The sequence below is a fragment of the Leptonychotes weddellii genome, chromosome 16 (genome assembly GCF_054177405.1).
Source record: "Leptonychotes weddellii isolate Sample4059 chromosome 16, ASM5417740v2, whole genome shotgun sequence".
Classification (NCBI taxonomy): Eukaryota; Metazoa; Chordata; class Mammalia; order Carnivora; family Phocidae; genus Leptonychotes; species Leptonychotes weddellii.
Genome location: NC_138384.1, coordinates 17,216,547 through 17,244,297, shown reverse-complemented (window position 1 = coordinate 17,244,297; position 27,751 = coordinate 17,216,547). Strand labels below are relative to the sequence as shown.

At 58.9% G+C, this 27,751-nt stretch overlaps 5 protein-coding genes across 13 annotated transcripts; 3 read left to right on the top strand and 2 right to left on the bottom strand.

Moving 5' to 3' along the window:
- Positions 1-186: 186 nt before the first annotated feature.
- Positions 187-5,814, bottom strand: TRADD (TNFRSF1A associated via death domain). 2 transcript variants are annotated; one of them, XM_006741502.3, is made up of 5 exons: positions 5,702-5,814; positions 2,573-2,731; positions 1,443-1,720; positions 1,162-1,360; positions 187-1,000 (listed from the first exon to the last, which is right to left on the bottom strand). In XM_006741502.3, exons 2-5 carry the CDS (start codon positions 2,721-2,723, stop codon positions 690-692), a joined length of 939 nt encoding a protein of 312 aa, XP_006741565.2. In that variant the 5' UTR covers positions 2,724-2,731; positions 5,702-5,814; the 3' UTR covers positions 187-689. The 2 variants fall into 2 exon arrangements, with proteins under 2 accessions (XP_006741565.2, XP_030892814.1); XM_031036954.2 differs by lacking the exon at positions 5,702-5,814 and having other exon boundaries at positions 1,443-1,830.
- Positions 5,815-5,824: 10 nt separating this feature from the next.
- Positions 5,825-9,307, top strand: FBXL8 (F-box and leucine rich repeat protein 8). Of its 3 annotated transcripts, none has more exons than XM_031036951.2 (3): positions 5,825-5,920; positions 7,554-7,750; positions 8,332-9,307. In XM_031036951.2, exons 2-3 carry the CDS (start codon positions 7,599-7,601, stop codon positions 9,305-9,307), a joined length of 1,128 nt encoding a protein of 375 aa, XP_030892811.2. In that variant the 5' UTR covers positions 5,825-5,920; positions 7,554-7,598. The 3 variants fall into 3 exon arrangements, with proteins under 3 accessions (XP_030892811.2, XP_081662606.1, XP_081662605.1); XM_081806480.1 differs by having other exon boundaries at positions 5,854-6,805; XM_081806479.1 differs by having other exon boundaries at positions 5,854-6,809.
- Positions 9,308-10,240: 933 nt separating this feature from the next.
- On the top strand, positions 10,241-15,663 carry HSF4 (heat shock transcription factor 4). Of its 3 annotated transcripts, XM_031036949.2 has the most exons (14): positions 10,241-10,364; positions 10,969-11,077; positions 11,169-11,296; positions 11,396-11,520; positions 11,789-11,864; positions 12,007-12,071; positions 12,602-12,704; positions 12,960-13,090; positions 13,212-13,439; positions 13,969-14,074; positions 14,180-14,245; positions 14,366-14,435; positions 15,194-15,281; positions 15,594-15,663. In XM_031036949.2, the coding sequence occupies exons 1-14, from the start codon at positions 10,242-10,244 to the stop codon at positions 15,661-15,663; spliced, it is 1,488 nt and encodes a 495-aa protein (XP_030892809.1). In that variant the 5' UTR covers position 10,241. The 3 variants fall into 3 exon arrangements, with proteins under 3 accessions (XP_030892809.1, XP_006741561.1, XP_006741562.1); XM_006741498.3 differs by lacking the exons at positions 15,194-15,281; positions 15,594-15,663 and adding an exon at positions 14,688-15,000; XM_006741499.3 differs by lacking the exons at positions 15,194-15,281; positions 15,594-15,663 and adding an exon at positions 14,688-15,000 and having other exon boundaries at positions 12,946-13,090; positions 13,316-13,439.
- Positions 15,664-18,220: 2,557 nt separating this feature from the next.
- On the top strand, positions 18,221-19,253 carry NOL3 (nucleolar protein 3). The gene is made up of 3 exons (XM_031036957.2): positions 18,221-18,515; positions 18,675-19,010; positions 19,094-19,253. Exons 1-3 carry the CDS (start codon positions 18,221-18,223, stop codon positions 19,099-19,101), a joined length of 639 nt encoding a protein of 212 aa, XP_030892817.2. The 3' UTR covers positions 19,102-19,253.
- Positions 19,254-19,658: 405 nt separating this feature from the next.
- On the bottom strand, positions 19,659-27,679 carry MATCAP1 (microtubule associated tyrosine carboxypeptidase 1). Of its 4 annotated transcripts, none has more exons than XM_081806477.1 (7): positions 27,286-27,679; positions 24,075-24,700; positions 23,849-23,992; positions 23,475-23,607; positions 22,217-22,522; positions 21,978-22,075; positions 19,659-21,005 (listed from the first exon to the last, which is right to left on the bottom strand). In XM_081806477.1, exons 2-7 carry the CDS (start codon positions 24,642-24,644, stop codon positions 20,841-20,843), a joined length of 1,416 nt encoding a protein of 471 aa, XP_081662603.1. In that variant the 5' UTR covers positions 24,645-24,700; positions 27,286-27,679; the 3' UTR covers positions 19,659-20,840. The 4 variants fall into 4 exon arrangements, with proteins under 4 accessions (XP_081662603.1, XP_030892805.2, XP_030892806.2 ...); XM_031036945.2 differs by having other exon boundaries at positions 27,297-27,679; XM_031036946.2 differs by lacking the exon at positions 27,286-27,679 and adding an exon at positions 26,802-27,235.
- Between the last annotated feature and the right edge of the window lie 72 nt (positions 27,680-27,751).

Sequence of the window (27,751 nt, the reverse complement as noted above, 5' to 3'; positions counted from 1 at the left end):
CCACTCCAAATTTTCTGTTCTTCTAACATCCTCTGTTCTTCTAACTTTCCTCAAGACCTCACCCAAGACTGGCTATGTCCAGAATGTTGCCATTCCCTCAACCTGCCACCCTCATAGCTCTCCCTGGAAGCCTAACCTGGGTTAGGCCCGTGCTCAGAGCACCCACAACTTTTTGTATTTTTCACATTAAAAGAACGGGTAATATTTTATTGCTGTTGCTTAAAATCTGCAGTCCAACACTGAGTATGAACTGGGGGCAGGCAGGTTTCGTGTATCTTGCTCACCACAGTATTTGCAGCGCCCGGGATGATGGCTAGGACACAGCAAGTGCTTAATGAGTTAGTTGTTCAATGAGTGAAGAGGTAAGGGCTGGCCAGAAGCCCCTCATTTGGGGTGGGCAGACCGCTGGAGCAGGTCACCCATGCACTTTGTCCATATCACAGTATCTGAGGCCAAATCCCCAATGGCACCGCAACAGGAATGGTGGGTGCTTGCCCAATTCCTGGAGAAAGCCATCAACACTACCCAGCAGCTCCAACAGCTGGGCTAAGTGGGGTTATCAGTGTGGTCTCAGAGTCCCGTGGATGGACAGGAGCTCCGCAATAGCAGCAGAAGGGACCCTAGGGTCATCCGGGTGCTCCAAACGCTGCTGGGCAACTGGCCGATCCCCCCTTTTTCTGGTACTCAGGTTAGGCCAGACTGCCATCGGAATTCGCGAGGCCCAGCAAGTCCTCTGCCAGGCTGGTGAGCTCGTTCTCCTCAAGGGCTTCTACCAGGCGCTGCAGCGTGGCGCGGCGGCCTTCGGCCTGCACAAAGCGCCGCAGCAGCTGGAAGGCCTGCTCGTACAGCCCTTCGCGCTCATACTCATAGGCCAGTGAGTCGAGCGCCGGGTCCCGCAGCGCACGACAGCCTCGCTGTAGGGAGCGCCCCACTTTGCGCCATTTGAGACCCACTGAGCGCGCGAACGTCTGTTGGTCCTGCAAGCTCAGCGGCCGGTTCACTGCGGGGCGGGGGGGGGAGGGGAGTGGGAAGCAGAGTGAGCTCGGGGAGACCAAGACCCGTACCCCTCCATTCCCGCCCAGCGACTACCCGGCCCAGACCCTGCCCCTCCCCAAACTCCATCTTCCTGAGGACCCCGCCTCGACTCTGCGTGCGCCTCACCTATGGGCTGACCCTGGAACAGAAAAGTCTGGCCAGACGGCAGCGGCGGTGGTGGCTTCTCCTCTGAGAGAGAGGTGGCCAGGGACTGCGAGGGCGCTGGAACGACCTCCATGTCGCCACCCTGGCTCCCCGAGCCACATGTCAGATTCCGGAGTGCGTCCTCCAACTCCGAGAGTTCCTCGTCCCGGAGCCGGTCAGGCTAGGGAGGGGAGTGCGGCGTCGGTGGGCGTCTTAGCCGCGGATCCCCGCCCCACCCCAACCCGGCCCCAGCCCAGCCGCACCTTCTGGGCGAAGATGCAACTCAAACAGCGCTCCTCATCCGTCAGCAAGGTGTCCAGCCGCTCCGCGCCGGCGCGCAGCTCCAGTTGCAGCGGCACCGAGGGCAGGGCGAGAGCCGCCCCCAAGCACCCCTGCAGCGCGGCGCGCAGCGACCCCTCGCGGTAAGCGCGGAGAAAGCGGCTGCAGGACTGGCGCCCGCAGAAACGTAACTGCACAATCAGCTGCGGCTCGCTGCGGTGGATCTTGAGCATCTGCAGCTCGTCCGGGCTCCCGCCACTCTCTGAGGAGGCGGACAGTCAGGCGACAGGCGGTCCCCATGCGGGGCCGTTCTCCAAGCGGCCATAGTGGAGTGAAGCCCACGCAGACTCCCTCCCTGACCCTAGCTCCCAGCTGGGAAACAAAATTGGGATGCACACAGCAACAATCCAAAATGAAGGCCAGAACCTACCACAGGGAGCACCCTAAGACGGAGTGGGTGCCACCCCAGCCCCATCCTTGAAGCCCCAAATGAGGGTAGGCAAAAGGGACGTGGCGAGAGGCTTTGCAGTACAGAGAGGGGCGTGTGCCCAGGGCAGCTAAGCCGTCTGGGTAGGCGGCCCGCGGGGCAGCAGAGGAACAAGAGGTCTCAGGTCTTCGGCCTCTACCAACTGTGGCTCCCGCTGCCCAGGAAGGAGGCGGATCCCCCAACACGTTTCAGCTTCCTGTGGCCTCTGCCCTGAGATAGGAAAGGGCCCCCCCCCCGAAAGGTAGGTACTGGGGAGGGGTCTTGGGCAAGGAGTGCTGCAGTGAGAGAGGAAAAGAGAGAAAGGCGTGATTAGTAGAAAGCAGTGAGCTGGCTGGTCTGGGGGCGGGCATCAAGCGGAGGTGGGGGCGTTAGTGTATACATAGGTAGATCATACACAGACACGGGGACACACGTCTACACCCAAGGGCACACTTGCGTAAACAGAGAAGACAGAGCCTATGAAACCAGACATCCTTCTCCTCTCCTCCCCCCTCGCCGTCAAATCTTTTCTACAACCTGCTGGTTAAGCGCAGGCCCACAGAGTTGAGGAGGTGGGGCCTCAGCCCCTGGTCCCGCCCACAAAAGGCCCAAGCTCCCCCCCCCCCAAGTACCCGCCCACCCACACACCTGTCAGTGCATTCCGCAGAGCCCTGTACACCGGAACCTTCTGCTGGGCGTGAGCATAGGCATCAGATAGGACCACCTTGTCCAGCGAGGACTCCACAAACAGGTATGCGCTGCCCACCCACTCGTCGAGCCCATTTGGCCCAGTCGCCATCTTGCCTCCTGGAGACGCAGATAGGCATCCAGATAACCCCCAACCCAGCCCTGGAGACAACAGTCCAGTCCTGCGTGGCTCAGCTGTCCCCACCCAGCTGGCACAATTGTGAGGGGAAGTTCATCATCTTACAGGCAGCCCCCTGTGCTTCTGAATCTGCACAGCCCAGCCCAGCCCAGCTCAGCCCAGACTTGCAGTGAGGACTGTTTCTCCACTATCTTCTCTGAGAAAGCCCAGGGTCACAGTGGCAGAAAAAGGGAGGTACTATCCTGCAGTGGTGGCAGAGAAGTTCTGCCCCCTCTTCGGGCCAGGATGTCTCTCTTTCAAAGCTGACAGGAGACATCCTTATCCTGGATGGTGCCCATTCCCCACAGCCAACGGAACCCATATCCTGGTATGCCTTCAGCTTAAACTTGAGCTCCCACGATCCCTTTGGGACAACAGCCCCCATTAGGTTTTCTCACCTGCATTCCTATTATATACCTCCTGGCTTCATTGCAAAGGACAACTGTAGTTTTCACCTGCCCAGGTTCCCTCTCCCACTGCTGACTGACCTTTGGGGTCTTCCCTCTTCTCAATCCATGTGCCTGTTAGGAGCGCTAACTCCACTCCCTAATTCCAGGTGTGCGCAAGTGAAATAGGCGGGCCAAACCTGCATATTCCACTCCCCTTTCTAAAGTGATTAGTTCAGAGTTGGGCATAAGATTTAGGTTGGACCAATCAGAATTAGCCTGCAACTGTGGCTGGACCAATAAGAGAGACCCACTAGACTGAGCTGGAAGAAAGGATAGGATTCCTCAGCCGCTGCCTAGAAAGAGCCAGGCTGAGAATAAAACTGACACAGAAGGATACAGAGCCAAGAGATGAGGAGGTGTATGCCTAACCATACTATGGCCCTGGCTCTATCTGCACCCTGAACTTTCCAGTTATGTGAGTTAAATCATTCCTTTTTGTTCTAAAGTCCTTGGAGCTGTGCTCTTGTCTTATGCAACTCAAATTGTTCTATTACAGATTTCCTCCCTGTGCTTGTATCTCCTCCATCTATCTTCTGACAAAATCCTAGCCCTAGACCAGGGGTCGGGGAGAGGGCAAAATTCCCAGCCAGGAAACCACTTCATTGACCCTCCTCAGTTTAATTGCCTCCCAGTTACTGCCCCATGAGGCTGCAGATGGAGAACTGCCCTGCCTCTTCCTCCCCACCTCACCTGAGGCAACATCCCATCCTTGTCCTAGAAACATTGGCTCAAGACCCCACCTACTGCCCCACCAGTCACACTTCTTTACCTCTGATCTCCAGCATTTATATACAGTAGGCTAGGAGGGGCTGCTGAGCCCTAGCTGTGAGCACCCTGGATGTCACTGCTCTGGGCAGAACAGATAGGGTGGCCCCAGCTGGCATCCATTCACTTGAGGGACAGGGAGGGGGGGATTGCTGCCAGAGGGAACCAGCACCACAGCCTTGTACCTTTGTGGGGAAGGAGTAGGGATCCTGAGCTAAAGCAGAGGCTGCATTTCAGATCTGCCCCCACACCCTAACCTGAGAGCCAAAGCCGGAACAGTAACTGGGCAGCGGCCCCCCAGTATCACCCAGACCTGGCAAGAGAAATGGTTTCAGGTGACGGTCCGTCCCACCCTCTGTCTGAGCACAGAGGACATGCCTTTTGAGCGCCCCCCCATAACTTTTTGGTAGAAAACATATTAATACTTGTGTATTTACCGAAAGCAGTAGTCTGGAAATTAACAGAAAGCTAGCTAGCATTGTTTACCTCTGCAGAGGGTTGAGGAAGAGAGTGGGGGGAGGGGAGATTTTTATTTTCACTGTATTTAGCAACATTCTACTTTATGGAAAGTTGACATATGTCCTTTGTATTACATAAAATTGAAGCAAAAAATAAAACATAAATGGAGTAAGACTCTAGAGGTGATAAGTGGGACCAAGAGCGGTACAAGGCAAGTGAGACAAGTTAGGAGCCCAAAGGCAATGGCCCAGAGGGTAGGAGAGTGTGGGAACCTGTCCTGAAACATTTCCTCTTCCATGTCTTCTTAGCCCCCTGACTTGAGGGTGCTGACCCCATGAATGTGATCGGCCTCAGGGGTGGAAGTGAGGGCAGGACGGGGTCAGAGTCTGCCTATTGGGACTGTCAGGGCGGGCACTGGAATTCTGGAGGAAGAGGGGATGCTCCATCACACTCACTAGTGGACAAATGGGAGAAGTCAAACAGGTCTGCGAGGCTGGAGGTCGAGAGGGTCAGATAACAGGACCGGGACCCTTGGCTCGCGTGGTCCGCTGGGGAACTCCTTCCTACGTGTCCTTCTACAGAAGCCCCTCCTCGGGAAGCCCCGCGCCTCACCCACCGGCAGTCCGCCTCTCTGAGGGTGGGACCCGAATGGGTCCTTCGGGACTCTTGGCTGAGACTGTGAGCGACTAGCGGGTACCGACTCAAGAAAATAGGGCCCTACCACCAGGGGCCAGACAGGCGCCGCGCCCCGTTAATACAGCCTAACTGTCCCCGGGCAGCCCCGCCTCCGGCCGGGTGGCCGCCAATGGCCCGCGGCCGTGGCCCCTCTAGGACTGCATCCACCCTGGAGCGCCCCCTACTCAGCTGGCCCGCTCCCGAGCTCTCGAGGGAAGCTCCCCAGACTCCAGTTGTGTCCACCCTCATGCTGGGGTTTCTCATGTTCACCTGGCTGGGGCGGGAACAGGTCTGCTCACAGACACTTTCAGAACCAGCCCCGCCCCGCCCTCCCACCAGCAGGAATCGGACACCCCCTCCAAAGACCTCAGCTGGGACAAGGAACCTGCGAGTGCCAACGTCCATAGGCTCTCTGTCGCCTCTCACGGAAACAGCCCACCAGGCCGCCGCCACCAACTGGCCCGGGCAGCCGCGGGTGACGACCGCGCCTCGCCCACGCTCCTGAGCCAGGATCCGCCTCTGCTCCTGCCGGCACCGGGAAGCCCACCCACCCTCTGCACTAACCTGGCGGCCTTGGCCCAGCCCGGATTCCCACGCCCGCCGGGCTCCACTGGACTAGGACGCTTCCGGGTGTGCGCGAAGCGCAGGGGCGGTGCCCCAGCCCGAGCAGCCCAGTCAGCCCCGGCGTCCCGCCCCCAATGCTCCCAGCCGTTTCTTCCCGCCCACTGTCCTCCGCCGCCAGTCCCCAGCCCCTGGGCAAAGCCCACCTGGTCCGTTGAGCAGGTAAGACATTGGCGCCCGAGGTTAGACGGCACGAAGAACTGCCCACGGTAAAACACTTCGGGCGCTTTCGGCTCTTAGGAGCCCGGGGGGCCCCAGGGTGAGAGCTGCCCCGCTTTCTCAAGCAGGGAGCGGACGGATCAACAAAGAGGGACCCCTGGACACCAGAATTTTCTATGACGTCTGGGTGGGGAGGGTTTGAGCTCGATCTCTGGCCTCTCCAACTCCCTGACACTCAAAACGGGGTGCCGGTGGGTCCAAGTTCAAGCCTGGCCGCGGGTATCTGAAGCCCCAGGATATATGAGGTGCAAATTGCAGCAAGGGATCGTTAGCCTGGAAAATATGGGGAAATAGAAAACTGGCAAGTGGTGTGAAACGTTGTGTAGGAAAACCTTCAAGCACCCTAAAATAAAATGGGCAACTTTGAAGAGGACGCACACTTTCCAATAAAGGCCGCGCTCCGCAATGGGTCTGCAGAATCCCAGCTGAACCGAAACTGCCCAACCTGAGCCTGGACTGATCCAGAGTCAGGACTGAAACTTGAACCCAGGGCTCCTCAGGCCTCAGAACCCGAAGCTTTTCTCCGCTCAGCCGGCCTTTCTTTGGAAGCACCCGGGACGTCTCCCCAGTGAGGTGGAGGAAAGGAAGGAGCCTCCCCTCTCGGAGCAGATTCGGCAGTGCCCCACCCGCGCCCCTGCTTCCTGATTGGCTGGTGGTCCCCGCCAATTAAAAGTCTTCTCCAGTGCCCCCGCCCTATTAACCCAGTCGTCACTCTCTAGTGACTGGCTTGGCTGGGACGCGGGCTCTCAACTCGGGACCTGTGAAGTCAACTGGCACTTGTTGAAATTCAGATTCCTGGGCCCGACTTTTTCCGAAGAGCCTGATTTAGTAGGTGGGGCGGTAGAATCTGTATTGTGAACAAGTGTCCGGGTGATTCTGATACCCCCCGCCGTCTGAGAAACCCTCATTTCAATAGCCCTTGAGGCGAGGCTTGGGTCCAGTCCTAACCTGGAACTCAGAGTAGAAGTTGGGAAGAAAGCAGTTCTAGAAGATGTCTGGAAGACTAGTCTGGGTGGTCCTGGTGGCTCTGAGTGTATAGGAAGGCAGGAAGCTCTCTGAGCTGGGGGGTGGGGGGAGGAAGGGAGGACAGGATTGTCCCAAGTCACGGCAGGTGCAGCCGCCCTCCACCTTCCCCAGGGAGAACTTTAGTGGCCAGGAGAAAGATCCGATAGCATTTTCCAAACCCGAATATTCGGCTTTATCAACCTCGCACACAGGTCGTGGGTTGCATTCCTTCTAGTATATCATAAAATGCAGATTTGTTCAACAAGTGAGAACGTAGTGTAAAGGAGAATCAGAAATCTTTCAGCAACTAGGGCCGATCATGGGTCTGAGACCTGTGCAGTAAGTGGAGCAGGGCCTCATGCTTGGTTTAATAATTTGCTTAAATGTTTTGCTGTCACGGTCTTGAAATTATTAATAATATTTTCAGCAAAGAGTCCCACATTTTCATTTTGCACTGGGCTCTGCAAATTTTGTAGCAAGTTCTGGGCCACAAGCCTTTCCACATATAGGCCCCGGTGGTCCCGTCAACATTTTGGCTTTCTGGAGCCCAGAGACGCCCCTCTCTCTCCAGACAAGAGCTTCTGGAAGCGGCAGAGCTCCCACCCCGCGCAGGGCCATGGCCGAGCCCGGAGAGCAACTGCCAGAGGAGGTGCTGGTGCTCATCTTTCGCCACCTGCCCCTGCGGGACCGTGTTGCTGCCGCCAGGGTCTGCAGAGCCTGGGCTGTTGCTGCCGCGTGCAGCGTCGTGTGGCGCGACACGACCATCAGGTGAGCGGGCTCCTCACTCTCCTGACGCCCTCCCACCTTCTCCCTTTCTCCATGGAATCGGGGGTTGGATTTAAAAGCATAATCATTACTGACATTTATTGACCGCCTACTATGTACCAACCGGTGTTCTAAGTACCTTACATATATTAATTTAATCCTCACGAAAACCTTATGTGGTAGATAGGTAGAATTGTCTCACAGATAGGAAATTGAGGCAGAGAGATTTAATTAGTTCCTACAGGTCACTCAGCTAAGTAGTGGCAGAGGCAGAATGGGAACCTGACAGTCTAGAGGCCACGCCCCGCCTCCTTAGAGACCTCTGAGAAAGCTCAGTTCCTAAAATATCATTGGCTCTCCCTGCCAGGGCTTCAGCTCGAGGCAGACGCATCGTTCGTCTTCCAAAGGAATAGGGTGGGAGTTCCCTCCTAGTATCAGCGGCTATTTGGGGGCAACCTGGTATGATCAGGACTGGGAGGTACATGTGTAGGGTGTCAGAAAGTGGCTATGGTAGCTGTACTCCAGGCTAAGGGATGGGCAGAGGCTTCTCGCGGCCAATGCCTTTTCTTCACGGTTCTAACCAGAAGTTGCGACTGTGAGCGAGAAGGCACGCTGCTACCATATCTGACTGCCAGCCTGGACCACGTTCACAACCTACGGCTGGAATTTGAGCCGTCGAGGGAGCCAAGCCGCCGGGCGGCCACTGAGTTGCTGACCGCACTGGCGGGCCGCACCCCGGGGCTTCGAAGCCTGCGCCTGGAGTGCTGCGGAGAAAAGCCGCTCTTCGACGCAGGCCGCGACATCCTGGACGCCGTGCACGCCGTCTGCCGGGCCGCCTGCGCGCTGCGCCACCTCGACCTTCGGCGCTTGCCTTTTACACTGGACGACGCGCTGGTGCTGCAGGCGGCACGCGGCTGCCCCGAGCTCCGCAGCCTTTTCCTGGACAACTGTACGCTGGTGGGCAGCGTGAGGCCCGACTCCGTGCTCCAGCTACTAGAAGCCTGCCCGCGCCTGCGCGCCCTCGGCCTGCACCTAGCCAGCCTGTCGGGCACTGCCCTCCAGGTGCTAGCGGCGCCGGACCGCGCGCCTTTCGCTCTCCTGGCCCTACGGTGCGCGTGCCCCGAGGACGCACGCGCGCCACCCCTGCCCGAGGAAGCCTGGGCCGCGGTGCGCCGCCGCCACCCAGGACTGGCCGTGGAGCTGGAGCTGGAGCCAGCGCTGCCTGCAGAGAGCGTGACGCGCGTCCTGCAGCCTGCCGTGCCGGTGGCTGCGCTACGCCTCAGCCTCTCTGGGGACACGGTAGGCCCGGTGTGCTTTGCAGCGCGCCACTACGCCGCAACCTTGCGCGCGCTCGAGGTGCGCGCCGCTGCCTCAGCTGAGCTGGACGCCGCGCTAGAGTTGCTGGCGGCGCGCTGCGCGGGCCTGCGTGAAGTACACTGCTTCTGCGTGGTACGACCCTCTGTGCTGCACGCCTTCCGCACGCAGTGTCCGCGCCTGCGCAGCTACACGCTCAAACTAACGCGGGAGCCGCATCCCTGGCTGCCCACGCCTGTGGCGTGACGGGGTAGTCGCCTCTCTGGCAGACGTGTGGCCTCTAAGATGTTGGATGCATTTGCCCCGGCGTGCGCCAACGGCTAGCCCGCTCCTTCGGGACTCTGTTGCGTCTTGTGCCTCTGGAAGATTAGGGCCTGTGGGATAGGGATAGTGTCGGGGACCATCCCAGGGAGTTCTGAGTCCACCGGGTGGATCTCCGTAATGGGATCATCCTCCCCCCAACTCCACTCCTCTGCGGACGCTACGCTAGCTCCGCGGCCCTGGCGTGGGAGGGGGGAGAGGGGGGAGGGAGGACACTGGCTCAGGTGGCGAGTCAGGTGTGAGTGTGAAATAAAGAAATCCTGCAGCAACACTGCGTCCTCTGGAAGGCGGGGCGGCTCTGAATGGGGAGGTCGGGGAACCCTCAGAGGCCCAAGGACCCGACGGGGCCGGCGTGGGAGAGATCAGTTGACTGATGCGGCTGCGGAGGTCAGGGGCGGGGCACTCCGCATCCTTGGAATGACAACGCCCCAGAGTTCTGCGGAAGAGTGCCAGCTTCTCCCCTCCGCACCCGCTCTCCACACCCCTCGCTCCCATCTGCCCTCTCCATCCAGGCAATGGCCATCGCCTTCTAGGACGTTACCAGCCCACACCGGGCCGCGCACGGGTGATTGCTCCCGAAGAACAAAGGAGGAAACGGCCTGAGAAGGGTGGAACTCGAACCCGGGTCTCCCTCCCCACCGCACCCCTCCACGCACATTCGATCCCAGCCTTCCCTTTCAGTCCGCTGTTGCTGCGGCCGCGGTCTGAGCCCCGCCCCGCGGGTTCGCACGTGGCACCCACCTGACCCGGCGCCCGGAGGCGGAGTAGGGCGGGGCGGGCGGCAAACGCAGCACTTTCCACGGCTTCCACAAGCCCCGCGGCGCCCGGCCCGAGCGCTTAGCCGGGCCGAGACCGCGCCATGCAGGAAGCGCCAGCCGCGCTGCCCACGGAGCCGGGCCCCAGCTCCGTGCCAGCCTTCCTCGGCAAGCTATGGGCGCTGGTGGGCGACCCGGGGACCGACCACCTGATCCGCTGGAGCCCGGTGAGGGCTGGGGCCCCTCGACTTCCCCAGTGGTCCCCGGGACCCTTCCACGTCAGTGAACATCCACGCCCACCCAACCCCCGCCTGGGACGGGGCTGTGGGTCCCTCGATTCAGCTGTCCAGTGTAGTTTACCTTGGAGGGGGTGTGCGCGAGATGGAGGTGAGGCGACTTCCTCCGGACCGAGGAAAGGGTAGGAGTCTTCTGGAGACCTAGAGCCTGAGGGATCTTCGAGGTTATTTAGTTCCCATCCCACCCCAACAGACAGATAGGAAAACAAGAGACCTGGAGAAGGGAAGGGTTGGGTCTGGTTCTAGCTCAGAGTGGCATTTTGGGTCTGGGACCCGTCCAGGGCTGGGACTCAAGTCTGGTTTCTGCTCTTTCTTTCCGAGAACCGAGTACGGAGTCTGGGTCGGGCTAGGGTAGGGATTCACTGTGGCCGCCCCAGGCTAGGCCTCGGGGCCGGTTCTGGCCTGGCCTTGCCCCATGTCTCCATGAGCGGCAGGCCGGGTCCCCAGAGCGCGGGCCTGGCCGTGGGCGGGCACAGCTCACTGTGTCGTCCGGTCTCCGCCCGCACGGTGGGTGGGCGGGCGGCGTTCTTGGCAGAGCGGGACCAGTTTCCTCGTAAGCGACCAGAGCCGCTTCGCCAAGGAAGTGCTGCCCCAATACTTCAAGCACAGCAACATGGCGAGCTTTGTGCGGCAGCTCAACATGTGTGAGTCCCTAGGACCGGGGCGGGAAGTGGGTGCGAGTGCCTTGGTGCGCGGGGATGGGGCAATTTACGCCCCCACGCTCCCCCTCCCCAGACGGTTTTCGGAAGGTGGTGAGCATCGAGCAGGGCGGCCTGCTCAGGCCGGAGCGCGACCACGTCGAGTTCCAGCACCCGAGCTTCGTACGCGGCCGAGAACAGCTACTGGAACGTGTGCGGCGCAAGGTGGGGGCGGCCTTCAGGAACTAGCAAACCCGGGTGGAGGTGTCGAGACGGCTGGCCCTTCCTAGATGACTCTGAACTGATGGTGCCTCCCCCCTGCAGGTGCCTGCGCTGCGCACCGACGACGGCCGCTGGCGCCCCGAGGACTTGGGCCGGCTGCTGGGCGAGGTGCAGGCTTTGCGGGGAGTGCAGGAGAGCACCGAGGCGCGGCTGCGGGAACTCAGGCAGTGCGGGGGAGGGGGCGTAGGAGGGTGGGGAGGGAGAGGGGGAGTCTGGGCGAGAGGACACTGGCCGCCAGGCACTCCTTCTGGACAGCTCCTTCTTCGCTCATGTCTTGGTGCCTCCATCCAGACAAATGGGCTGAGCTGTGGAACTCTGTTCTGCGTGGATGGACGCTCATCAGAGTGGTCGTGGGTTTAGACCTGCCGTTCTGTGGGGGGTGGTGCCTGGGCGGACTCTCAGATGCCTCAGCACCCTCCCACGCCTTCCCCGCAGGCAGAACGAGATCTTATGGAGGGAGGTGGTTACTCTGCGGCAGAGCCACGGTCAGCAGCACCGGGTCATTGGCAAGGTGTTCCTCTCCCCCTACCCCCCTTCTCTCTACCACTCCTGAACACACCCACCTCCTCCGCCCAAGGCGGCAAATCCACCTGGAAGTTTGTTGGGTGGGCACAAGGTCTAAAATATGAATTAACACTTTGCTTCCTCTTCAGCTGATCCAGTGCCTCTTTGGGCCACTTCAGACAGGGTCCAGCAGCGCAGGAGCTAAGAGAAAGCTGTGAGTGAGAAAGTCAGGGATGTCCACCCTCACTCCCCCACCACACACACACTTTCAGGAGCCTCCCTCCCAGAGGCCCCATGCAGGGACTCCTCCTCCAGAAGCCTTCTCCCTCACCAGGAATCCTCATTCTTCTTCCCTGCACTATAGTTTTCCTCAACCCATGGCAATCTCCCCAAGGTCCCTACTCCACGACTTTCCCTCTCTCCCCTCAATTCTACCACCAAATACCCCCATTCCCAGATCCCTGTGTTCCAGGACCTTAGCCCCAAATTTCCCCTCCAGCAGCCCCTTCCCCCTCACCCCAAACCATCCCAACAGCAGAGGGTCTGGGGCTCAAACCATGCTCTCTCCCTCCCCTCTCCATCCCCAAAGGGCCCCCATTTCTGGGGGGAGCCCCTTCTGCCTCCAGCATGTGACTGATACCCTGGCAACAGGCCTCAGCTCTGCTGACTTGGCTGCTGGGGCCTGAGGGAGGGAGGTGCAGGCTGAGAGGCATGGGGGATGAACCTGCCCTGCCCCCTGCACAGGTCTCTGATGCTGGATGAGGGGGGCTCGTGCCCAACACCGGCCAAATTCAATGCCTGTCCTCTACCTGGTGCCCTCGTGCAGGACCCCTACTTTATCCAGTCGGTAGGTTTTTGCTCAGTCTCCCTTTCCTAGGGCACAAATAGGCTTATGGAGAGCCTATTCCTTTCCCCCATTCCCCAACAGGAAGAGAAGGTGGAGGCTAGCCTTCCCCCCACCCCAAGACCCAGGCTCCCCAGCACGGACTGAGCCTTCCCCCTCAAATCTTACTCCTTAGACCTGGTCCATGTGGGTACTGGTTGGGTTTTGTCTCACCCTGTTGCTTGAGAGAAAGGACTGGGCTTAGTCTTCTACTTACAGCCCCTCCCAGAGACCACCTTGGGCCTCAGCAGCTCTCACAGGGCCAGGGGCCCTATCATCTCTGACATCCACGAAGACTCTCCATCCCCTGATGGGACCAGGCTTTCTCCTTCCAGCAGCAGCAGCAGGAGGTAAGACAGACTGGGCTGCCCTCTGGGGAGCTTGTGGGGGAGGGCCTGGCAGCCCAGATAACTGTGGGGGTAGGGGGGGAGGTCAGTGCCAGGGTCTGGTTGAAGCTTTTCTCTGGTGCAGGGAGAAGGGCCTGGCACTGCTCAAAGAAGAGCCGGCCAGCCCAGGGGGGGAAGGCGAGGCCGGGCTGGCCCTGGCCCCAAACGAGTGTGACTTCTGCGTGACAGCCCCCCCGCCACTGCCGGTGGCTGTGGTGCAGGCCATCCTGGAAGGGAAAGGGAACTTCAGCCCCGAGGGGCCCAGGAATGCCCAACAGCCTGAACCAAGGGGTCCCAGGGAGCTACCTGACAGGTAAGCAGAGTCCATTCTTGACTGTGAGCCCTGTGGGTCACTTTTGCAGATAGACCACTGCTAACTAACTTCCCAGCCTTGCCTGCCCATTGTGGCTGAGGGGAAGATCAGGCAGTATGATCTGACCAGATTTCTCAGTTGTCTAAAGAGTACCAGCATCAGAGTGCCCTGGAAAGTAGAAACTCCCATCAGGTCAATCAGTCTATCTAGGGTAGAGCCCCGGAATCTGTATTGTAACGGAGCTCATTTCGGTGACTGGAAACATTGTAAAGTACACAGTAATTTAAGAACCAGTGGTGTTGACAATTCCAAAGCAAAGGGACATATCCCAAGATCCCAGTTCCATAATCCAAACCTCAGGTCGAAGCTAGGAAGCAGAGGCGTTCTTTAAGCACCCTCTGTGTGGGGTATCCTCTCCTACCATTTTGTAGATGTCTGATTTTGATCCTGATGTATCCAGGTTCCTTAGGAACCTGACGGGGGTGGGGGCGGGGGACACTGCAGGCCAACAGCTGTTCTCTGTGTGCAGGGGAACTCTGGGCCTGGAGAGGGGGCGGCGGAGCCCAGAGCATCTGCTACCTCCCATGCTGCTTCGGGCCCCCCCTGAAAGTGTGGAGCCTGCAGGGCCCCTGGATGTGAGTACACCTTCAGCAGGGCAGAGGCATGGGGCGAGGGGTGGGGCCCTCGGTGGGGTCTGTTTAGCTGAGGGGAGGGCGCCACTGACTGAGTGCTTCCCCCAGGTGCTGGGCCCCAGCCACCAAGGGCGAGAATGGACCCTGATGGACTTGGACATGGAGTTGTCCTTGGTAAGATGAAGGTGCGGGAAGGCAGGGGGTTAGAGTTACTGAACCAAGCCCTCAGCCAGAGCCCCAGCTCCCCTCCTCCACTCCCCCCACCCAGCTGCTTCCTGAGGTTCTCCTCTGCAGATGCAGCCCTTGGGTCCAGAGAGGAGTGAGACTGAGCTGGCGGTCAAGGGGTTAAATTCTCCGGGGCCAGGTAAGAGTTGTAATGACTCAGGACCTTGGTCTGAGCTGCCAGGATTGGGTGGGCTGGGCAGTTTGTGTTTTGGAGGGAAATCCCCAGAGTTCAGGCGGCCCTTGGGAGAGCTGTCAAGGCTACCCATCCTCTCGCCATTGGGTGAGTGTGGGCAGGTTGAGAATGGATGTTTCATCCTGACTGACCAGAGGGCAGGACAGGTGAGGCTCTCCTTCCTGTCTCTCCCTGCTGAGCACGGCCCAATCCTCCTAGGGAAGGACTCCACACTTGGGGCACCACTCCTGCTGGATGTCCAAGCGGCTTTGGGAGGCCCAGCTCTTGGCCTTCCTGGAGCTTTAACCATTTACAGCACCCCTGAGAGCCGAGCCTCCTACCTAGGCCCAGGGGCCAATCCCTCCCCCTGAGACCCGCTTTACTCTGAAGCCAGCCTAGCTGAGGGGCTGGCCTGCAGCAGCACGCCCTTCTGGGCTTCCTGGTGCCCCTGGAAGAGGCTGAACGAAGACCCTGCTACTCTGCAGTCCTCCATTACTGAGCCCTGCACATAAACTGCATTTTTTTTTCTGTGTTTCTGGTCTCTTTTCTCTACCGACCAGGGAGCACAGAAGTCATGGGTTGGCCGGGGGGGGGGGGGGGTCGACTTTGCATTCATAGAAATTTCCAGAGGCTAAGGCTTTAATAACGGAACCCCTGGAGAGTGGAGGTGCTTGGGGAACCAGCCCCTAGTTCTGCTTAGGCTCCCGTCCTCTGGCCGGATCCAGGGCTAGCACGTGGCCGCTGCAGCGTCCGGAACTCAGGGGCTTTTGGGGTCACATCCAGCTCCACAATGCATCTGCTCTGTGATCCTGGGTAAGCCGGTCCCCTTCTCTGAGCCTTATCTGGGATAAGCAGAGAGGGCTCAAAGAGAAGATGGATGTAAAGCTCCTGGGAATTGCCAGGCCCCAGCAGGCCCAACTGCCCCCTCCCTGGACTCATTCGGTGCACCCGGGGTGGGGAGGGAAAGCGGACTATGCGTAGAAGCGCAGGGGTGCGCGGCCCCTGAGGCCTGCCTCCGGGTCCCCACCCCCTCCCAGTTCCCCTTCCCCACCCCCTCTCAGTTCCCGGCAGCCCTGTCCGCCCCGCCCCCGCCGCAGCTGCTGCTCCCATCCCCACCCCGCCCAGCCCTTTCTGCCTCGTCATCTACTGCCCCGCGGAGGCTCGTCCCATGAGTGGGGCCGCCCGGAACGCATAGAACCGGGAGCCCCACCCCACCCGGCTGGGGGAGGGAAGAGAAACTGAGATTGGGCAGAATCCGCACCACCCCACCACCAGCCGCACTCGAAGGAGGTCTGTGAGCACCGCCCCTCCGCGGGATTCAAGCAGTGGGACTGGGTAGAGGGGAGGTAAGGGGAGCCGTGTGATCGCACTTTCGCAAAGGCTCCCGCAGTTTCCCACGACCCTCGCTCCCTAGCATAAGAGACCGCGCAGAGGGGTGGGAGGGAGGCCAAGACCTCCCCCGATGCCTCGCACCTGGAGCTACCTGAAGCTCCGGGAAGGATTTGGCCTGTGACCCTTGAAGAACTGGCTGGGATTGCGTCGGTATTCACTTCTGAGCATTGACTTGCAGCTGGGGTCTCTGCACCCCAGACAGGACAAAGTGCAGGACTTGGCATACTGCAGGGAGGAGGCTAACATGAAAATAACTTGCGGAGCAATGAGGGAGAAGGAGGGGCCAAGGCAATCTGCCCCCCTCCGCCCCCTCCCCCGCACTTGTACTGAGCAGGTCCTGCACCCCTGACTGGGGGGACAGTCTTTGGACGTCTCAGCTGGAGAGGGCAGAGGGTACATGAACACAGTGCAGTGATGTCAGCGTGGTGGTGAGAGTATATGCTGTTACTGGGGCACACCAGAGAAGGGACTAGTCTATCTTTGGGACACTCAGGCACTGGGGTGGACAAGGTGACATTTAAGTCTTGGAGGATGGGTCCACAGCATGGAGGAAGGGGAAGGGTATTCCAGGCTTAGGGAACAGCATCTGCAAATGTTCTGATGTGCCAGGGGCTTGAACGGTTCTCCCAGCACTGTGCCGTGGAGGGAAGTAGGTGGGGGAATCCTGGCTGTCCAGAGGGGTGGGAGGTGGTTTGAGTGGCCAGGCCACATAATCTTGATTCTCTCTGATGGACAGGGGGAAAGGAGACAAGTAGTTAGGGCTGATATTCTGCTTGGCAGGAGATCTCGTAGTTCAAGCTAGAGCAAGTCAGATTCCAGTTCTGCCTCTTGGTCTCTCTGAACCTGTCTCCTCATCTGTAAAATGGGGATAATAAATCCTGTCCCAGAGACTTGTCAAAGTCACTGTGCTGTGAGGGTGATGGGATGGAAGTGAGAGGTACTTACAGAGACTGTCATAGGAGATGAGGTGATGATGCTGGGGCTGAGGGAAGATGCTGATGGAGACCCACTGAGTAGTAGAGGAATAGCATTTGTCAAGAGATGCCACCTGAAGGGAGAGGGAGGGGCAGGGGGTAGTTCTGGTCTCTGCTCAGTAGTCTGGGGGAAGCGCTGACAATTCAGTATAGCCAGGAGTGGTGAAATGACCAGGGAGGCATAGCATGACACCAGGTGGTAGTGAGAGAGACCTGGGAGGCAAGATGGGGGCTAGGACCACAGCCACTCTCCCAGACCTAGAGCCAGGTAGAGAAGTAGAGGAGTGACCTCAAAAGGAGGATGAAACCCAGGAGGGTGCTGTGTGGACAAAGCCAAGGCTAGGGGAGATGGGCTGAGAGAGGGAGTGGTCTAGGGCCTGACCTATTTGCCCCTTAATGCCAGGGGCCTTGCTGCCTGGGTCAGGTCACCCCACAAGTGATGGGCCATTGTCCTTGGCTGTTAATAAATGGACAAAGCAGATTAATTTCTGCCTAACACCTGCTGCTTACTACAGTCTCTCAAAATGGGAAGGTCCATGGAAGAAAACAGTAGAAGTTCAGCAAGCACTTGTTGGCAGCTTTTATGAGTTAGGTCTGTGGTATTTAAAGATGAAGCAAGAGAAGATTCCCAGGGCAGCAGGAGACAGTTGGATATCTGTCAGGAGATCTTGGTCAGAGCTAGGACTCAAGAGAATTCAGGTAATCCTGCTCAGGTATTAGGGAACCAGGACATAGTGGTGGCATTGGTGAGGGGCTGCAGGAGCAGAGCCTGTCCTGGAAAGATGAGCCTCAGGGTCAGAATAAGGAGCCTGGGCTTCTTCGGTCGGTGAGGAGAGGCTCTCAGCACTTGTGCTCTGGGTGCAGAGGGGATTCAGCGCTCCGCAGGGTCTAAGCTGGACATGAAACGCTAGACTAAGTAAGAGGTTAGGATGACAGAAATATTCAGCAGATAGACTGGAAAGGACCCGACTGCAAGCTGGGTGTTGGGCAGCGGGATCAGTTGTGGGTCTTTCTGCCTGTTAAGGTGGGGAAGCAGGCTGGGAAAAAGAAGTTAGTTTGGATAAACTGGGTGTGAATAGAATGTAGGATCCACAGGCAGCGCGGGGCTCAGGAGGGACGTGCTGACTGGGGAGAGGAGTAGAGAATAAATAAGGACCCAGGGAGAGCATAGAGGAGAGGAGAGCCACAGCTGACATTTAGGGGCCCAAGGAGAAGCCTGGGGAGGAGACTGGGACAAGCCCTCTGCTTAGGAGCTGTCCGGCTGCCGGGGTCGAGGTGAACTTAAATCCCAACCACGAGTGTTCACTGAGAGCCTGGGAGAGAGGTCAAGGGCGGGGAGTCCCGGCTCCCACTACCTCTCTCCCCCTCCCCCATGCAGCCCCCACCATGGGCAATGTGCAGGAGCGGCCCTCAGAAACGATCGACCGCGAGCGGAAACGACTGGTGGAGACGCTGCAGGCCGACTCGGGGCTGCTGCTGGATGCACTGCTGGCGCGGGGCGTGCTCACCGGGCCCGAGTACGAGGCGCTGGACGCGCTGCCGGATGCCGAGCGCAGGGTGCGCCGCCTGCTGCTTCTGGTGCAGAGCAAGGGCGAGGCCGCCTGCCAGGAGCTGCTGCACTGCGCTCAGCGGACCGCGCGGGCGCTCGACCCCGCCTGGGACTGGCAGCACGTGGGCACCGGTGAGCGCGCGGGGGCGGGGCCCGAGCCAGAGCACGGGGCGTGGCGTGAAGGGTAGAGTGGGGAACCGAGTAGCAGTCTCCCCGCCCCCCAAATGGGTGTGTGTCAAGGATACCGCAGAGGCGTAAAATGAGCCTCGGATACTCCCACCTCCGCCCCAGGCTACCGGGAACGCAGCTACGACACTCCATGCCCTGGCCACTGGACACCTGAGGCACCTGGCTTGAGGACCACTTGCCCCGAACTGCCCAGAGCTTCAGACTGCGAAGAGGCTGGGGTTCCCAGGGGCTCTGAGGCAGTGCAATCCGGAACGCCTGAGGAACTCAATCCGGAGCTGGAAGCTGGGGCCTCTGATGAGGCTGGGCAGGATTTGGAACCAGAACCAGAGGCAGAGGCAGAACCGGAACCTGAACTGGAGCCAGATCCCGAACCCGAGCCAGATCCCGAACCCGAGCCAGAGCCTGAGGCGGGTGACGAGGCGGATGACGAGTCTGAAGGTGTGAGGCTACCCAAACCCGGTGCCGAATGGGTGGGAGGCTGGGCCCCACCTGACTGACCACTTTTTCTCTATCATCTCTAGATTCCTGACTGCCTGAGCACTGACAGGCCGCCCCTGCCCAAGCCGGATAGGACCTGGGATCCTGCCCTGGCATTGGGGGGGCGTGGGGAAGGGGTTGCCACCAAGTCTCCATCTGACCCAGTACCACTAGAAGTGAATAAACTCCGGAGGGTCAGCCTGGGCTCTCTGTGTGACTCTGGCTTTTTGCCCAGAACTAGGGTGTGGGTCTGTGCCCCTAAGGCTCAGCAACCTGGGCAGCTCTGTGCCCCACTGTCCAGTTCTTAGCCCCATTTCATCCTCAGTAGCCCAAGCCCCACCCCCCTGGAGCCCTCAGTCCCAGGACCCTGGGGGACAAGGGCCAGACCCCTGGGCCCTGCCCTACAGACCTTTTCCCCTCTTGAACCAGTTGGGGGGAGGAGGGCTATGTAGTCACCTGCCCCATTTCATGGAAGCCCTTGGGCCTGGTGCAGAGAGCCAGGGAAGGGAGACTTCTTTCCACTTAGGGCAGGCTAGAGCTCACAGCCTTGGGAAGTGAGATTAGGAGAGAGAAAGAGGAAGGAATCTTGGGTAGACAGAGCCCACACACTTCATTCTAATTGTTTTAATGGTCTGGTTTCTCTCTGGACTGGGAACTCCGTGAGGGTTCTGACCAGTAACTGGCACACAAAGGTGCTCTACACATAGTCACTGGCTAAATGAATAAGGACTTTCCAGTTGCATTTCTGAGTTTTATAGATGGGAAAACCAAGGGCAAGGGTGAGAGTGGGAATGGGTCAGCATCACACAGCTGAGTCTGAGGTGAAACTGGAAGCAACAACCACCTCTACACCATCCTGGTCTGGGGGGGCTCAGGACTTGGGACAACAGCTAGGGGCCTGCCCCCCAGGCTCAAGTGTGGCTGCTGCCAGCCTCTGCCAGCCTTTGCCAGAGGCCAGCTGTGAGGGTGTGGGCAAAGACAGGAACAGCACGGGCTAGTGGAGGGCCAGGGGCAAGGCCAGGTGAGCTCTTGGGCTTGACCCACAAGGCCTAAAGGACTGTGTGTGTGTGGGTGAGAGAGAGAGAGAGAGATGAGAGTGGGGCTAGGAGCAGTTCGTGCCTTCCAGAGGAGCTCTGTTCCCTCCACCACACCGTCAGAAGCTGCTGCCTCCAGCCCCAGGAAGCAGAGCACGTAAATAGGGTATAAATACATGGCCAGTGGGAGAGGCAAAATGCTAGAAAGCACACCCCAGCCCAGCTGGGTCTCTACCACCAGGGCCCCTGCCCCTTGAGTCTGTGTGAAAGCCAGGCCCTCAGACCCAGGCAGTCACCCCAGGAGAAGGGAGATCCCCACCAGGACCCACTGAGAGGTAGACAGCGTGAAAGCTGAAGGAGCACCAAGGGGCCAGGTGGGGGAAGGGAGAGACTGGAGTATGCAGACACCCAAAGCCATCTCATGCAAGAACAAGTTTCTACTCCCAAACCACCCCCCATCCCCATCATGCTCAGCCTCCCTCCTGCCCCCAGGCTTCCCCTCTGCTCAACAAAGAGCTAGAGGTAGGAGGGCAGACTCAGTTTGCTTGGCATGCTACTGTTGTTCCCTGGGCCCCAGAGAGGATACCAAGGGACACAAAGCCTCTGATGTTGCCACTCCTACCTGCTGGGATGCTCCTGCCCTCCCAATTCCCCAAGAAACACCCAGGCCATGGAAGCACAGAACAGTCAGCTTCATGTTCTGGGAGCTGATCTGGAGCCCTCGTCCAGGGCCTCTGCCTGTGGCCCTCAACCGGCATCAGTCAGGCAGCAGGCGGCCCAGCTCTGCCTCATCCAGCCGGTTGGTGGCCATGATGTGCTCCAGCTGCTGCCGGTAGCGCGCCAAGTCTTGCATGAAGTGGGGCACCCGGGTATTGTCCAGCACCCCATGGGGCCGCAGGTGGTCTACATCCTCATAGGACACCTGCAGGAAGGAAGCTGGGCCTCAGGGGCAGCCAGACGTAGCCATGGCTTTCAGGTAGCTGGTCCCAGCTCTCCACCAATGGCTCATGGGCCTCTGCTCCTGGAATGCCTTCCTCTGGATCCACTCCCAGTATTATGTACCCTGAGGCTTAGTCCTGGGTGTGTCTGCTCTAACCCCAACCCAGCTTCTTCCCTCACCTCCAAACCTAGGTATCCAGCTGCCTCCTGAACACCTTCCCTGGGATCTCCCTCAGGCACCGCAGACCCCACACCCACCGCTGAACGCCGGGGTGCCAGCTTCTGCCAGCCCCACGGTTCCCCCGTCACAGTTCTCTAGGTCAGCTTGAGGGAAGGGACCTGGAGTATGTCATCCTCCAACTCAGGGTGGCCACTGGGTTAGAGGAATTCCACTCTCCGAAGAGCTTTCCCCAGCTTGCCCCTCCCGCTGCATGGCCACTGCCCTGTGACCAGACCGCCATCAATCCCGCCAGAGTGACTGGAAAGGCAGCTTCCTCCTCCCCCTGCACTCCCTTCCCTAGGCCTCTCTCTCCAATCCACCTCCCATATAACATCCACAGGGAGTCTTCTAAAGCAAAAGTGACATTTCCTAAAGCTCTCCAGATTCCCTGTTGCTTCAGGTGAAGTCCACCTTTCTCAGCCTGGCACAGACACCCAGAGCCATAGACTTGGTCCCTGGCCATTTCTCCAGCCTCCTCCCCCAGACTTTCCTGACTGCTCCCCTGGCCTGAATGCTCACCTCCTTTGAGATATGGTATCTACACGTGCACCCGCAGTCTAGGTCAAGTACCTACTTTTGGCTGCCAGGCTGTCACTTCTCCTTTGTCCACCTCCACCCAGGTCTCCCCACCAGAGAAGCCTGGCACCTAATCCTCAGTCGGGCAGCCATCAGAGGCTCCGGGAACACTGCCGGGAGGAGAGCTGGCTGGATCTCTAGAGGTCCGTGGCCCCTCACCTTGCCCAGTGAGGTCAGCAATGGGAAATCGATGGTCTGGCGGTGCCGCAGAATGCGCACGATGCCATCCAGGTACACCTGATCCTTGCTGAAGCAGCCTGTGGGGCACGGGAGGGCTGTGAGCCCCTAGGCCAGCGCCCCCCCCCACCGCGGCCCCCCCCTCAGGGCACTCCCCCCCATGCCGCACGCCCCCAGGCCTCCTTCAGGGCACCTCCCCGCAACCCGGCGCGGGCGCCCACCGGGCAGCGAGGTGTCAATCTGGCCGCGCTTGGCGCGCACGCAGTACTCCCAGCGCACGTCGGCGTCCTGCACGTAGCGCGCCAGGTCCTGGAAGAGCTGGCGGAAGGACATGCGCGAGGCGCGATGGATGGTGTAGTAGAGCAGTGCGGCGCGCCACAGAAAGGGCTGCTTGCGGAACAGCACGCTGTGCAGGCTGGCCAAGCCCTCCTCCGTGGGGTTCGCCGGCCGCAGCCCGTACTGCAGCCGGCCCTCGGCGCTGTGCCACGGCTGCCGCGCGTTGTTCACGCCCCGCAGGTAGTGAGTGCCTACGGGGAAGGCGAGGGTAAGGAGGCACTGGGTAGGCCATCCAGGGGACCAGCCTGCGGCCATGTCCTGCCACCTCCTACAGAACCTCTAACCGGTGACAGTGACGGTGAGTCATAGTGACTCACGCCTACTCCAGCCCCTCAACTCAGGCTCTCCCGCAAGTTCTCCCTGCCCCCAATACATACTCACCCAACCCCAGGAGTGGGAAGACCCTCCTCAGGTGAACTCACACCCAAAGACTGAGAGTCCCACACACCAGAATCCCTCCCCACCCATCCAGGGCTACACACACAAACAACTCTTCCAAACTCACACTGCCCCCCACGCCCCTCGGAGAGGTGCAGGAATTCACAAACCACCCCAGCCCCATATCCTGCATGCCCCTATCAATTTGACAGTCATGCTGATGACCCCAGCGAAAAACACCTTTTGCCCAGAGCTATAGGATTCTTGATGAGGAGAGATGGACAGAAAGGAACAGTAATTAGTGTCCCATGCTCTCTTTTTCAGCTCAACCTATCCCCTCCTAAAACCTGGCTTTGTGTCCTCAACTAATTCCATTCCTAGGATCTGGCCTTCCACCCACCCTGGAGGGCCTCCGTGTTGGCAGGGCTAGTGGGACCCTCAGAGTACTCCCTCTGGCCTGTCCGGGCCTCAGCAGCCTTGTCCCCACTGTCAAGGGAAATCAGAGAGGAAGTAGAGAAGTAGAGAGAGGAAAGGATACCCAAAAGGAGCAAGAGATGAGGGTGAGCCCAGAGTGGGCAGGCATGTTCTGGCCTACCTCTGTGAGCCAGAGGGAGGAGGTAGCTGCTCACGAAGGGAAAGGGCCCGTCCTCCGGAAGGAAGGGGAAGAAAGAGAGGGGGTGGGGTTACTGGGGCCCCTTGCTGCCCCCCACCCTGTCCCAGCCCCCCTCTCATCCTACCCACCCACCCACCTACCCACACCCTGACCTATCTCGTGCCGCAGCATGCCCTCCAACCAATACTGGCGGGCTCCAGTCAGGTTGATGGCCAGTGTTGGTCGGCTGTTCTCCACCATCATCACTGCCTGGGACAGCAGGTCTTCACTCAGCTGCACCACAACCTGTGGGTGGTAGTGAACCTAAGCCATGGGCACCAGCCCTGGGACCAGGATGCAGGTGGACCCACTGATGCCACAGGGCAGGCAGGCCACACACCCTTCACCACCTTTGCCTCAGAGCCAGCTGCCACCCTATTGGGACAGGGGCTTGCCTGGGATCACAAGCTGGCCAGGTGTGGAGCTGGGCCTGGCAGCCTGGTTTGGGGCACACAGAAGAGGGGCCTCGAAGACAGGGCTAGCTCACCTCCCCAACACAGCCCTCCTTCTGCATGTATTTGCGAACAATGGACCAGATCTGGCACTTGGTCAGCAGCTGGCCCCCCGTTGCAGCTTCAAAGTGTTCATAGGTACCAAACTTCTCCAGGACAGCCTCAATGATGCCAACTGCCTGCACATAGGGTTGCGGTGGCTGGTGAGACCAGGCCTCTTGGGTAATCAGGACCAGGGTGAGGCAGGCAGTCTGGACTGACCTGATGGATGAACTGTCCAGAAGCCTCACAGTACTTCTCCAGCACAGCCGTGGGCATGGGCTCCTGGTACTCGAACTGTGGGTTGTAGGTGTAGTGGGACTGGAAGAACTTGTCCCGCTCTCGGTCCATATTGGTTGGCCTCAAGGCCACCAACATGCAAGGGCTCTTGCCGGCACCATGGCCCGCATCCTTTCGGGCCTTAGCAATGTGAGGCAGGGAGGCTGCAGACCGCAGGGTGCCCCCGCCTGGGTCCCGTCCCCGTCCAGGTGGGCCCCGACCCTGGGTGCCACCCCCCCGCCGGCCAGTACTATTTACAGTATAGGTGCTCTCACTGCGACGCATGTGGCCACGGGGGCCCACGTGCAGCTCTGAGAAGGGCTGCAGCTCAGGCTGGGGCCGCAGGGCTGAGGGGATTGACAGAGCCAGGGGCAAGGCCAGGGACTGAGGCCAGGGGTACAGCAGTGTCCCATCTCGGTCTGAGGGCTTCAGCCTATGGCCCAAGGATGAGGGACTGGTTGGTGGGCTGGGGGGTGCCTGTTCATACACTTGAGCCCCTGAGTCCAGCACCATTCTGTCCTGGGGGTCACATCCAGCCGGGTCACTCCAACTCCCCACACTGTCGACTTCTGGGAACACAGAAGGGCATGTGGAGGCCAGTATGAGTGGGTGTGGCCTGAGCTCCAACAGGCCTTGTGCTCCACACTGCCCTGGCTGGGTGCTTAGTGGGCTCGGGGCCTGCCACCAGGGGTCTGGGTAGCTGCCCTCCACCCCCATCCCCGTGTCCATTCCCTCCAGCAGGCTTACCCAAGGAAGATGGACTGGGGGAAAGGAGGAGGCAGAATTTATACACTCACGTAGACGGTGGTACTGGAATCCCCTTAGACTATGAGCTGCTGAGAGCAAGGCCTGAGCCCCTATTCATGATTTTAATCCCTGTGCTCAGCACCCATCTAGACTGGGAGCTGGTATAGTGTAGCCCCAGCTGCTGGGATGAAGGCTGAGGGGGCCTCACTACCCTCTACCTGCCTTCCAACTATGGCATTTTCTCAGTCTCATCCCTCCCCTCCCACCCGGCTCCACCACCTCCTCCAGCTCAGTTGGCCTTAGTCAGGTTGAGTGCCTGCATGCCCCTTGCTTATGTTAGTCCCTCCACCTGGAATGATCCCTCTCCCCTCTGGGTCATCTGTTTAAATCCCAATTAGAATCAGCTTTTGGGGGAGCAGAGGGAGACTTCAGCACATTCAAGCCAATCCTTGGTCTGTCTCCTATCAGAGGCCTCTTTCTAATGGTCATCCAAGGCCGGCATTGGCACGTTCACCCCTTGCTCTGTACTAGGGCTCAGAACAATCCAGTCTCCCCCCAGAGACTGACTGAAGGCTCCAGAATCTGAACTCCTTTGCCTGCTCAGGGACACAATTCCAGCATTTCTCCAACACCATCAATCTCTTCCTCTCTACTGGATTCTTTCCAGCAGCATAAACACAGGCTTTTATTTCTGTCCTAAAAAAAACCAAAACCAAACCCTCACTTGACCCCACACTCCTCTAGCCCCACTACATCTCCCACCAGCTGCTCCTTATTGCAGCACAACATCCATCTGTATGCAGTCTGATTCCTTCTTTTCCTCTTATGTTTCACTCCAGTTAGGCTTCTGTCCCCACTTTCCATTGAAACTGATCTGACCAAGGTCATCAATGATCTTCATATTGATTGGCGCACTTGACATAATTAATCATGTCATCTTGGAAACATGTTCTCCACTTGGCTTCTCAAATACACTCAAACATATTCTCCTACCTCACTGGCTGTTAGTTCTTGGTCTTTCTTGCTCATCATTCCTGTCTTCCTGATCTCTTAACATTGAAATGCCTCAGGACTTGGAAACTTCTATGGAAACGTCTCTACTTTTCTCCATTTATGCTTACTCCCAGGGTGATCTCATCTGCTTTCATGATTTTAAGTACATCAGCCCAGACTTCTATAAACTTCCGACTAGTGTTGCCAGTTCTCAATACAACATCTTTACTTGAATGTACTTAACAGGCATCTCAGACTGAACATGTCCCCTATCTGGAATGCTTTCCCCCAGATAACTGCAGGGCTCACTCTCCCATTTTCCTCAGATTTCTGCACAAATATGTTATTAAACAAGTCTCCCTAACACACTCTCTATAAAATAGTAAACCTCCTCTTTCCTCGCCACCACAATCTTCCCTTCTCCACATTATTGGTTTCTGAAGCAGTTGTCACCACCTGAAGTACAGTATATGTCATTATTATCTGCTTTCTCCTTTCGAATGTTCACAGCTGTGTCCCCAGATCCCAGAATAGTACCCGACCCAGAGCAGTTGCTCACTAAATGGATGAACCCAAGAGCTCTTCTCCTTTCAGAACTGGAATCATTCCTTCCACGCATTATGTTTCCATATCTAGTTTTGATCCCCTGCCCCCACCTCCCTTCCCTCTGCCTAGTGACCAGCTGTTTGAAAAGATTTCAGGCCTCAGACTTCACTCTTCTCAACTAACTACACTTTTCTGGACTCCTCACTGGTCTCTGCGCCTCTCCCTTCATCCCCACCCCCCCTTCTTTCATTCGACCTACCTCTTCGCAATTACCAAGAATACTCCTGTTTCTTTCACGTCTCAGGTTCTTTTGCAAGAATGCCCTCGCAATGTCTCCTTCTAGCAAACTCCTAACCATTCCTCAGGGCTCGGTTTAGGTCTCACCTCCTCCGGGAAGCCTTCCTGGCGTCTTGGAGGCTCCCAGGGTCTAGGCGGCTTCTTTACCACCCTAAGCTGTCACTGTCGGAGCCTAGATCCGTGTCCCCACACCACCCCCTTAACTGCCTCAGGGCAGGGATGGATCTGTTTGACCCCCATGTCCCGAGCACCTAGCTCCACTTGCGGAATGAATGAAAGATGGCTGGGGAGGAGCCCAGACACAAGGCGGAGTCTGGTGACAAATGAGAGGGTGTGGCCTACGCCAATAAAAAACTCTCGGAGAGGTAACGTGGAAGAGGAGCCAATGGGGACGGGAGATAGAGGAGGGGCGTGACCTGCAGCCAATAAGTGGCGGAGGATGGGGCAGGGGGCGTGGCCAATGGAGGGCGGAGCCAGAGGACAATGGAGGGGGGGGTTCCCGGTTAGATGAGTAGGGGTCGTGTCGCGTGCCTTCGCGGCCTCTAGGGGGTGGGGGGTTCCGTCCGCGTACCGCGCCCCCACCTGTTCGCTCCTCTTCTCGCCACCGCCGTTCCCGCTCCGCAACACCAGTCGCCAGCCGCCCAGCCCGCGGGAGCCGATCGCCGGTGACGCACGCACTCGGGCGCGCGCACGCTCACGCGAAGGCGCGCCTATTCACGTCAAATTCGGCGGCGGCGAGCACCCGAGAACACAGCTATGGGTGGTGCCAGGCAGAGCAGAGGGGGGCGGTGTCCGCCACAAAGTCACGCCCCTGGGCGTGGCGTTACCTTAAGCCCGCCCCCTCCACGAGGACCCGGCGGGTTTCAGCGCTTCAGGTACTAGTCGGCCTTCAAAGTCAGGGCCTCGACACACAAGCTCACTGCCCTGACGCGGATAGATGGGGCTGAAGTCCACCTATGGCGGCAGAAGCTCGGTTACTTGGGAACGCAGTCCATACCGGGCTGATGTCAGGATAGGTGAGGTGCAGCCCATATAGG